Below are 11774 nucleotides of genomic sequence, written 5' to 3'. Positions count from 1 at the left end.
GAGTGAAATGAGGCTCGGCTGGGGACGATGAGGGTTTTATGAGAAGGAGGCCCAGTTGCGTCAGTGGCCCACTGACGGTAATGGGCGTTTGAGTCAGTGGGGCACTGACACCGTTAACGACCCGTTTGCGTCAGTGCCCCACTGATGCAAACGATCCCATTAAACAGCGTCAGTGTACATTATGACGCATTTGAACCCTCATTTGTGACAGTGTCCAACTGCCACAAATGCTAATTCTTGGTCAACAGCATCAGTCAACTGCGTTGACTAACACGTTTGACTTACACAATTGCCCTTTTTTGTAGTAGTGTAGTCAGCTATAAAGAGACGACTCTCAAGCATTTGAAGACACATTTTGCAATACTTAACTTGTAATATTTGTAATTAAATGAGCTAATTCCTTGAGAGTTTTTTTTGTGAGATTAAGGATATCATTTTAATCTAGTGTTTCATTGGTTGTATTCCCACTATGTGCAATTATTGTTAAGTATTCTTCAAGAGAAGAATTGGAAGACTTACTTCAAGAAGAAGCAAGCAACAGATTTAAGATAACTTACTTCACCAAAGCATTGAAGGAAGTTCAAGTGCAAATGTGCAAGATGAAAGAGTTATTAGGAAGAGAATACTAAACCTTGCGACATTAGAGTAGAGGCAGTCTACTTGTGTTTAAGTCAATTGTATTGTGAAACCTGAGACTTTTCTCAGGTTGGAAAAGTCAAAAAGGGGAGGAAAAAAAATTATATATTCAATTTTTTTTCTTTTCTTTTTCTTTCTCTCCCCGACACTCTTCTCCTCCTCCTCCTCCTCTTCTTCTTCTTCTTCTTCTTCTCTCAGCAGCCCATGGCAAGGCACCAGACCCAACCACCATCGGCCACCATTTTTGACGCACGACAGCTCATCGGTTTCGCCTTGCTTCGGCGACCTTAACTACCAAGCGGCACCACCCAACTCGCCGTCAATCGTTCGGAATCGCCAGTCAAAGTTTTGGTCCGTCAACTTTGACTGTGTTTTTCGGCCAACTCCAACCACCTCTTGATGAGTGGTTGATACCCTTGGAACCAGCATGGAGAGATGAACAAAACCCACTAATTCATTTCGGTCAACTCGCCGTTTTTCTCTGGCAAGATTTTGGGTATCTCCGCCCTTTGGAAGCATTTTCCGGCGACACCGGAGGTCATTTGGGCGAAGGAGCTGTACTTTCATGATGTACTCATCGAAGATGATCGTTTTGATATATGCCATGCATATATTCGTCGACGTTTCCAGTACTGCCGCCAACCGCTATAGTGCATTGCTTGGGTGAGGTTCCGGAACTTGAAATTTTAAATATGGTCATATTATATGTCATTGGACACGATTTTGAATAAGGAATGCTATGATGATAATCATTATCTCATTTGGTGCACGTAGGAATAACGTGATATTAAAATCGAACTAAATCATTCTAAGATCATCGTTAAGCTTAGGAGCGTCGCTTTGGGCTCGGATTAAATTCTAAAGAGGTAGGGACTCAACTAGACTAGCGGACATATTTTACTCCTATTAAATTGCATTCAACATATTCCAATTTGATATTTACAAAATGTTTGAAAAATTGAAAACTTAACCTGCATGTTTTCTGATCTGTTCTGAGAGCACTGGGTGCCAAATATATATTTTTGTTCACTTATTAATGCAGGTTATGATTTTTGGGTTTATTCAAATGTAGCTGTTATGTTGCCCAATTTTCTAAAATATAAAGGGAATATGTTTCTTTCTTTTCATGTTTACCTGCATTTGATTATACCGATGAGAGCCATAGTGATCATGATTGGTGCACGTTGTTGTTTCACGACCTAGTCTCTGTGTCATCATAGGTAGATCAGGTGTCCACTCACCTGTAGGTGTAAAGACCTAGCATCTGTATACAGGAAGTGTTCTGAGCCTCCCCCTTGTGGTGGTTATCAGGTTCGGCTACCCGGTTTAGGATGTCAGATTTTCTATGGTGGGTAACGGGAACTAGGGATCTAGTGGACGGTGTGATGTGCACTTGTAGCTATGCTCTTATGATTATTTGTGGTTTCTCTATTTTGGTTTATACATGTTGATGTATGTTTTGTTTTCAAAGCTAATCATGCAGGGGTTGTATTAAACTTTTGGATCCTATGTTATTAGTTGTTTTCCTACTGGGCTTTATAAGCTCACCCCTATCTCTCCCATTCCAGGAGCCCAGTGACGCGAACGTGGAAAAGATGAATTATCGATGGAGCTAATGTGTTTAGCCTATTTCTATTTCGTGTCATTGTCTTATCTTTTGAGCATTGTTTATGTATTCGACTTCGAATCTAATGAGCGATATATCTAAATGAGCTATGAAATAGTTAGGGATGAGGAATGGTGGATGCTAAGTTATATTTTGGGTGTTTGTGACTTATTAAATTTAACTATTTGGTGATTACATAACTGTAGGAATATTATTGTTTTATGTATAATGATAAATGATCATATTTTTATTACTAATATTTTTATATATAATTATAGGAGTTATTTCATTATTTTGAATTATAATTATAGTACGATTTAAAATAAATTAAATGATCATTTATAAATATTATTTTTCAACGAGGGTCAAAGTTTGACCTTTGATCTCCCAAGTTATGGATATTACAAATCTGCTACGGCCTAAGGCTCGGGTCGTGACATGTATTGTATATCATTAATCTGTTACTAATCATGTTTATTATCTAGGTCTGACCCATGGAGTAGGGAAACCAAATCATGTAAAAAAATTCTCTCTTTTACATTTTTAGTCATTTCAGTTTTTATCATTCAACACTCTCTAAACAATATGATCCAGCATATTGTACTTCTAATGTAGCAGATTGCAATTCTGATTAATTAACATTTTCTCTTTCTACTTTAAAGAAAAAAATTACATGCTTAATCACTTGGTAATACAATAAAAAAAATAAAAAATGGAATTTCAAAAACAAATTACAGTAGCTCTTTTATTATATTATTTCAAATATTATGCTAACTGCTTTATTTTTTCCTAGAAACTTTTTTTTTTTATTTTAACCTCAAATTTTTCAATAAATGTTTTAGAATCAACTTTAATTTTTAGGGAAAAAAAATAAGGTCACAGTCACACACAATCACGAGCCATAGAAGAAACTATAAGGAGGCACGTGTTTTTAGCACGTGATGAAATTACTTTCTTAGGTCTCTAATTAAAGATTGATTCTACAAAAATAAGACATAAAAGCTTAATATAAATAAATGCTGAGAGTCCAGCAACGAAATGGCGTATAAGAGAAGATGAATAATATGTCATGAGTGAGTGTACTCACGTTGTAGCTATAATACTCTCTCTCTATTGTAGTCTATCTGTCTGCCTCTCTGTCTCTTTCTCTCTCACTTCCCATTTTTATTTATTTTAAGTCCATCCCAAGTCTTCCTCTGTACATTCCTTCGTTCTGATTCATCCCCAAGTCCCAACCCCAGCCCTCTCCATCATTTACTCTCTCTAAGAACCTTGTGCTTTTCCAATCAAATATTAAGTCCTTCGAACTACAGTATATCCAACATATATATACATACATATATATATATAGCTCATCATAGTTCATTAGAACGATAATAATCGATCATGACGCTGAGCAACAACGTTAACGGTAACAACAACAATATCAACCACATTGGACCGTTCGGAGACACGACACTAACTAAAGTGTTCGTGGGAGGCCTCGCATGGGAAACTCCAAAAGAAGCCATGAGAGACCACTTCGAGAAGTATGGAGAGATCTTGGAGGCCGTCATCATCTCCGATAAACTCACCGGTCGTTCCAAGGGCTACGGATTCGTAAGTTTATATATATATATATATATATATCCATTTATTTTTTTAGAGAGAGAAACTAAAACAATAAATGTTTCTCTACATAGAAGCAATTGCACTCTAATTAGATGGTGTTTAGTAACGCTGATTTTGATATTGTAGGTGACTTTCAAGGAACCTGAATCCGCCAAGAAGGCGTGCGAGGAAGCCACGCCGATCATTAACGGTCGCCGAGCCAACTGCAATCTGGCATCTCTTGGCGCGAGGCGGCCCAGGTCGTCAAATGCAAACACTGCTTTTAATCCTCCTGCACCTCAACAAGGTATATAAATATATTAATTAATTTCTTGCAGTTTCCTCATTAATTGAGATCTATAAAAGGTAATTGTTTCGTGTGAAATATTAGGATCTAACATTGGACCGAGGTCAATGTCGCCGACACCTGCGAATCCCGTGCAGTGGTATTATCCTGCTGCAACGCCTGCCGCGACGCCGTTTCATCGGCAGCAGCAGCATCTTCATCAGCACGCCGCCGTTCCTGTCTACGGGTATGTAATATTTTGTTATTTCACTTTCTTGGGTTACCATTTGATAGGTGTTGCATTGGGAGTTACAGTGGAACTGCATCGCAGGGGACATAACTGTTTAGTTTTTTTTTTTCGTGTTTTATCAGATATCCTCCGACCTACATAGCTGCTGATATCAGTTACAATCCAGTAAGTAGCTGAGATATAATATAATGTAACTGCTATCTTTCTCCCACTAAACAATGCGTGTCATTTCTCTATTGGGTCTATCCTCTATGTGTGGCTGGCTCGTTGGGGTGTACCATTAATTCCCGTGGACACGCATGACAATTGGGATCCCTTTTGGGATTTACTGTAAGCTTTTGAATCAGGCCCCATCGACCAATTCACTTTGGTCCCCACTATACGACAACTATAAAATTTTCATATTAATTAAATAATTTTATTTTCAGTCCAGCTAGTGTCTCACATGCCTAGATTTTTATTTAAAATCTCTTGATAAATATATATTATTATTTTTTTGTAGTTAATAATTGTTTAATAAAATAATTTGCCAATGGGATCATATATGATGATGGTATACAGAAGCTAAGCTACACCGGCGGGACCTTCATGGGTGGGCACTTCCCTCAAGTGTACCCAGGGGTGATGAGCGCAAACACACTGATGCCGATGTACCCGATGTATCACTACCATCAGGCACACACAATGGGCCCTTCGGCCCACATGTTCCCAACAACGACAGGGCCCATTAGCCCAGTCCCGGCCATCATTTCGAAGCCTGCGTCAATTACTGCCCCTAACTCAGGTAGTTAGTTGTACTGACTCGGAAGTTTATTGTTTTCTGCACATGACACAATCCTATTTATGATTGGAAGGAATGAAGGGCAGTAGGATTGATGGAGAATTTATGAGGGATCAAGATTCAAGATTATAGTTGTTCTCGTTTATCATATTTTTAAATTGTTTAGTATTAGAAATGAGGTTGGAAGGATAAAAAATAAATTAATTTAAAATTGTTATTTTATTATTTTGATATATATATTTATTATGTTTATAAATGACATATATGTCATGCCATGTTCATAGTATTTTTTTTTTCTTTCTTTTTGAATACTAGTGATTGAATTTTTAAACATTGGAGTCTCCGTTCCTCTCTCCTTTTTAACCAATAAAAAGATTCAACTTCTCCTTCTTGTATACTCTATTCACTCATCTCTTTTCCCTACCAAACATAGTGTAACTCCCACACATTCAGGTTTTCAGTGGAAGAAAAAAAGGAATCGCTAGGTCACGCGATTACGTGATTTGTCATTGAGCTGGCGGGCTGACTGCCAAGCCAACTGTCTTTTTTGAATAATAGCCAAATCGAGATTGAACCCTTTTCCTTTCTGATATGCATGCCGAAAAATATTCTTTAATTTAGCCAAAATAGATATATATATATATATATATATCACTACAAATATTAACAACGTTACAAAAATTAATTATTCTACTTTAAAATATTATTTTATATAGGTTTGATTTAAGGAGTTCTTATATCTGGAGATTTTGATGTGTGTAAATATATACCATTGTAATTAATATTGGTTACCACTTACCTGTTTGGTTAAATATATATATATATATATCTGTGTGTGTGTGTGGAATGTAGGTGCATTTAAACTGATATTATAGACATAGTTTGCCTGGCTGTGGAATAGGTACAATTGAGAGGTATAAAGAGGTTGGCCAATGGAGCAATTAAGGGATGATGAGCACTTTAGTTGGCAATAACAATCGGAAGGTGGTGGCTGCTCAGAACAACATTATTATTTCTGATCTGTTCTGGCTCTTCTTTCCCCCATTTTTTTAAAAAAAATATTCTTCTTATTCTTATAAGTTGTTTGATAAGATTCTTTCATTATTCAGTTCTCTCTCTCTAGATTTATGTCTTTCTATCTAACATCCATCTCAGCATTAGCTGTGACCATTGAAAGAAAATATTGTAACAGAGAAATCATATCCATGTGAAGCATGGTTAAATTTCCCTATGTCTTGTGGGTTATATTTACTTTTGGTGCCTCATTTTAAATTACTATATACATACTTTTTAGTTCTATATATTGTTTAAGAAAAGGAACATATATAAATGTTTTTTTAGAAGCAATAGTACAACTCAAAACGAACCTGTCACGATCGATATATTTTTTAATATCAATAAAAGATTCCCCTAAAAAAGAAAAGGAAAAAAAAGTAATATTGAAAATACTTAATTGAACTGGTCTCTTCATTTATGTCTACCATTCAACAAAGAGCTCTTTTTTTCTGACAAAAAAAAAACAAAGAGCTCATAGAAAAGAAAATCACTGTTGGCTGGATAGGGACCGTCCATTTAGTCTCGATTCACGAATTGTAGTGTCCCTCACCATTGATCCAAAAATCAATGAACGTTAAACATGACCAAGCCTGCAACAACCTAAAAATGCTAATAGGGTTTAGTGTCTTGATTAGCTTAGATATATGTATGTTTAATTAGTTAAATGCGTGACTATGCGTCATACATGTGTTTATCTGATTATGTGAATATATTATATGCATGTATGTGAGTATTAAATATGCATTTGGGCCATTTGCTGTTTATAAGGGCATACCTGTAATTTTGGCCCGTTAGGGCATAAATGTGACTATATGTATTAAATGGTTGATACCACATTATTATGTTGTATATTTGCAGTATATGGCTCGAGGTAATCCTAGTGAGCGGATTAACGGAATAGTCACAGTGGGGTTTAATATCTGGATCGGGGTGAACTTATGTGTATTTTGGGAACTTAGAATATAATTTGGGATTTATTGAGTAACGAGTAAGACATGTTGGGATTAATTGGGAATTGATAGGATGACTTGAGGAATTAGCGGGAATTTGGGAAAAGACCATTTTACCCTTGGAAAATTAAAGGACGCTGAGACTTTACAAGGGCAATTTACTCTTTTTGGGTTAAGGATATACATAGAAAGCCTTAGGAATTTATCAGAAACACCAAGAAGGACTCTCTCTCTCTCTCTCACTGCCTCACATAAACATTCTCTCTTTTCCATCTCTAGAACTCAAGGGGAAAATTCTTGAATTTGAAGGAGAAAACCCAGGGATTTAAGCTGGCAATTGAACTAAGGATAGTTGGGAAATTAAAGCTAGGATTAATCCAAGTGCTTGCTGAGGATTTAAACTAAAAACTGAGGTAAGGTCTCAAAGTTCTAACTACTGAATTCTGCTGAATTGGTATTAGAGTTTAAAGGTTGCATGAATTCTAGGTTGTGATTGATTATGGGTGTTTGATGGGTGCAAGGGAATTTTTTATAGATTGGATATGATGTTTAGGTTATAGGGATGAGAATTATGGGTTCAATTATGAGTTTGGCTGAAGGTTTGGGTTGAATTTTAAGGCTTAGACTCGAGGGAAACGCTGAAAAAAGGGTTGTTTTCTGGGTTTGGGGGATCTAATCATGGCCCTGTTCTTCTGGCGCCGCGGACCGCGTGCTTTAGGAGGCTGAATGCCTGTGGTTTACCAAGCGCACCGTGATCTAGGGGATGCAAGTCGCGGCCCGTGCCCTCCAGCAGGGAGGGCTTGGCCTCTGTCTAAGGGGCGAGCCGAGGCCCTTAGGGGAAAGTCGCAGCCCTAAATGGAAAATAAAGGGAAACCAAGGTTTTAGGCTCGGGGATTCAAACCTAAGTGCTCGAGACGAATTCTACTACCTATTTGTTTAGTAGAATTCGAGGTCCAGGAGGCTAATATTTGTTTCCGAAACATTTATTTGAATTAGAGATTGATAATTATCTATGGTTATTTGTGACTAGGATTATCGTTAAGGCTTAGGAATGAGGATCATGCTCGGGACCGCTCTTTATTTATCGCTCAGGATTCGAGGTAAGAAAACTCCACCCATGTGGTTGTGAATGGGACTGAGTTTCCCTGTAATTGAACGTATGTATTCTGTGATTATATGGTTGTTATGCGTTATATGAAAGTACGACCTAAGGGTGCCAGGGCTGATGATAAGCATACTGAACGCAGCTTGGTCTAAGCGAGTCGGGATCAGCTAGATAAACAGAGGGCTCGGCCTAAGGACACCGGCACCTGAACAATTGTATTACTGATTGAGATGTATGCTTGAAAATACATGTTTACCATTATTTAGCTTAATATTTGTACTCTGCTAAATAATTGAATTAATTGGATTAAAGTTGATTGAATGCTACTGTTGTTATATGCGTTTGCTATTTATGGTTTTCCTGTCGGTCCTTGGCTCACAGGTGCTTCGTGGTGCATGTAAAGACAAAGGAAAACTGGATCAACCATGAGTTGGAGAGCTCTTGGGGCGGAGTGTACATCATCAGCTGTTCGACTGCCACGACCGAGGGAAAGTTATAGGAATAGAGCTCTAAAATGTATTTTGCCGTTAGACTGGCTTTTGAGAGTTGTATTTACCACATAAAGCCAGTTTTTGGAATCCCATGTATTAAACATTTGTTTCAATGAAAATTAACTGTTTATGATCAAAATCTTTTAACCCTAACCTGTCAGTGACTTTACAATCACATTTATGTTCAAACGACTTGACTAGCAAGTCTTGCACTATTTTAAAATACATAGTGTAACGGTCTTGGTTATCCAAGGCATTACAAGGACCATACCAAAAACAAATTAATACCATGAATGTGCTAGCAATATTAGAATGGAAATTTGACTTTAAATGCATAGAAGAGGATTGTATTTAAAAATTACCCTATCACTATACAAATCTCATTTTGGTCCTATTATTTACCTTAGTTCCCAAAATACCCCTGCCATTTGTTCTCACACACACTCTCTCTCTTCTCTCTCGGTCTCTCTATATTCCCAAAATACCCCTACCCCTACAGATTTCGATGCTAACCCAATCAATGCACACACATGCCTATCAGTTTTTTATAACGATAGGTTTGACGGATTGTGATAGGCATGTGTACGGGACCTCAATTTTCAAGTCGTACACACATTTATCCACTTCAAGCTCATCGTACAGAATGTCAAGCAGTTGTTCATACATCACACCCTTCTCCACAGGCAGAACTTGATTTTTAGCATCCCTGAAAATCCAATCCCTATTTTCAAGTTTCCAAACACCATTGAATGCAACAAATATGGAAACAGTTAAATTTACATCAAAAAAACAAAAAAAAGGTCAAAAAGTTAAACTACAACATAAAACAGCAAAATATAAGTTTCTATCGATATATGTTGAGGCCTATCAAGGTCACATTATCGAGGTATATCGAGGGCAATCGAGGTCTGTCAAGGCAAACGATCCAATTGAATTCTTATACACCTATCGAGTTTTATCGAGGATAGTTGAGGCACATCGAGGCATACTGCCCAAAAAAATTCTAATGAACCCATCGAGGCCCATCAGCGCGCATACTATATTTTAAGTTCTATGCCTCTATCGAGATCAATCGAGGACAATCGAGGTATCCATTGGACATCATCGAATGGGGGTTTATCGAGGTCCATCGAGGACCATCGAGCCTCATCGAGGTATTAACATCCTAACACTACGAGGCACGTCTAGGTACATCGAGGACCATCGATCTTCTATGCATGCAACCCATCGAGGCATATCGAGTTTAATCGAAACTCATTGAGGCATACAAAAAACCCAGAAAAAAAACGCAGGAAGTATCCAAAATTCATTGTGACAGTGAAAAATTGTAATAAAACATGAAGGCATACACAAATCTGTTCGAAATAGCACAAGTAATGTTGACAAACAAGTTTCCTCACTAAATATAACAAATATATACTTACCCATACGATTTTTGCCCCTAGATCTGAAATCCAAAATGAATTTTCTTGGCTTGAAAGGATTCACAACTTGCCCTTATATCTGAAATCCAAAATGAACTCGAAAATTAGTATAGATTAAGATAATGGTGGCTGGATTCTTTTTTTGTGTATGAGAGCTTGAGAGATAGAGAGGGAAAACGTAAGAGAAAGGGAGTGAAAACTATGAGAAAAAGAGAGGGAAACTTATGTCAGGGGAATTTTGGGAATTGAGGGGAATATTAGGATAAAAATGTGATGTTTTTTAAGCTTAGTATTATTTTGTCATGGGACACCGTTTGATGCATCAAAAGTCAAATTTCCCTTTAAAAACATTAACCCATACAAACTATAGACAGATAATCTTTTGTGGTGAGGTGAATGGTTTAGTCATTTAAGTGTTGGATCTCGTGGCTGTCTCCTATTGGCTTAGCTGGAAATTATGCTTGTTATTCAGAAGCTTTTATTGATGACTCGTGTCTATACGTATTGAAGCTCTTTCACTCTTTTGGGTTATCAATAAATATAGTGTTTTGTAGGAGTTTGTAATTCAAAGAGAATTGTTCTGTTTTAAGAGCTTTCGTTATTGCAGCAAGACTCCATTGTGATGTAGTTTCTGGGAGATTGAAATCAAGACTTCCAACCCTTTGAGAGGTTGTTCTACCATGGATGTAGGCACAAGAAATTGTGTTGAACCAAGTAATTTGTTTTGTGCTCTTACCACTGAAGATTTACTTTCAATTTTTTGATTTCTTGCTATCATTCCTTTGTTTGATGTTCTTGAAGCATGTTTCCATATATACCACATGTGGTATTAGGAGCTTTGGTCGCATTTGAAGGATTCAAGAACTTGTTTCGGTGTGCAAAGGAACTTTTGCAAGAATGTCATTTGAAAATTTTCGAGTTGTGGAGAATCAAAATAAAAGCTTTAATAGTTCTTTTTTTTTTATGGAAAATAGGTAATTTTCTCTTGACAAGGTTTTTGGTCAATTGATAATTATAGCTCTAAGAGAGTTTAGGCTTGATATAAACTGTAAATGATTAAAAGAAAGAAAAACACATAACTTTACATGGTTCAGTGGTTAAATACACCTAGTCCACAAATTAATATTACTTCTTGATGAGTTTGAGAGTCTAAAAAATGTCCTCCCTTTTCCTGTTCATTCCCATGTTTGAACAACAAGAATAGGGCAGAGGAAATAACAAGAATGAAATTGTACGCTCAGCTCAAATTGAGACTGAGGAAGGAAATGGTATTTATAAACTCTTTGTACAATAATGGCTCAATGAGAGTATTACACGTATATAATATGCACATAATACAATGCCATCATAACAAATTCATTGTCACAAAAATAACAGAAATCACTGGGAATGCAGTAGAATATTCTAGTAACCAATTCCTGACCACAATTCTGTTAGGATAAGGAGAGGCCATTTTCTATTTCTCAACACCTCCTCTCAAATGCAGCGGAGAGATAACAACGCCAAGTTTGTCAGTAAGAAATTTCAATCAAGTTGGTGTTAAACTCTTTGTCAAACAATCGGCTATTTGGCCATGAGAAGGAATAAATTGAACCTCTA

The 11774-nt window shown here is 36.9% G+C and overlaps 1 protein-coding gene and 1 long non-coding RNA gene across 3 annotated transcripts; both read left to right on the top strand.

Annotated features, from left to right (window-relative positions):
• The first annotated feature begins 788 nt into the window (after positions 1-788).
• LOC133794414 (uncharacterized) lies at positions 789-2442 on the top strand. The gene is made up of 3 exons (XR_009875202.1): positions 789-1299; positions 1411-1502; positions 2205-2442. It is a non-coding gene; the product is annotated as an uncharacterized LOC133794414 (long non-coding RNA).
• An 810-nt stretch (positions 2443-3252) lies between these two features.
• Positions 3253-6380, top strand: LOC133798544 (probable RNA-binding protein ARP1). Of its 2 annotated transcripts, none has more exons than XM_062236880.1 (6): positions 3253-3841; positions 3980-4139; positions 4224-4365; positions 4491-4533; positions 4930-5152; positions 6051-6380. In XM_062236880.1, exons 1-6 carry the CDS (start codon positions 3629-3631, stop codon positions 6092-6094), a joined length of 825 nt encoding a protein of 274 aa, XP_062092864.1. In that variant the 5' UTR covers positions 3253-3628; the 3' UTR covers positions 6095-6380. The 2 variants fall into 2 exon arrangements, with proteins under 2 accessions (XP_062092864.1, XP_062092865.1); XM_062236881.1 differs by having other exon boundaries at positions 3255-3841; positions 6031-6380.
• The last annotated feature ends 5394 nt before the right edge of the window (positions 6381-11774 follow it).

Source organism: Humulus lupulus, chromosome 8, assembly GCF_963169125.1.
Source record: "Humulus lupulus chromosome 8, drHumLupu1.1, whole genome shotgun sequence".
Taxonomy (NCBI): domain Eukaryota; kingdom Viridiplantae; phylum Streptophyta; class Magnoliopsida; order Rosales; family Cannabaceae; genus Humulus; species Humulus lupulus.
Note: the sequence above shows the minus strand (reverse complement) of the source record. Positions and strands in the feature narration are given on the sequence as shown.

Excerpts from the sequence above, each read along its gene's own strand:
- LOC133798544 (XM_062236880.1), top strand. The coding sequence starts at position 3,629 with ATGACGCTGAGCAACAACGTTAACGGTAACAACAACAATATCAACCAC. Across the intron at positions 3,842-3,979 it reads GTTCCAAGGGCTACGGATTC|GTGACTTTCAAGGAACCTGA; the intron begins GTAAGTTTATAT and ends TTGATATTGTAG. Across the intron at positions 5,153-6,050 it reads AATTACTGCCCCTAACTCAG|GTACAATTGAGAGGTATAAA; the intron begins GTAGTTAGTTGT and ends GCTGTGGAATAG.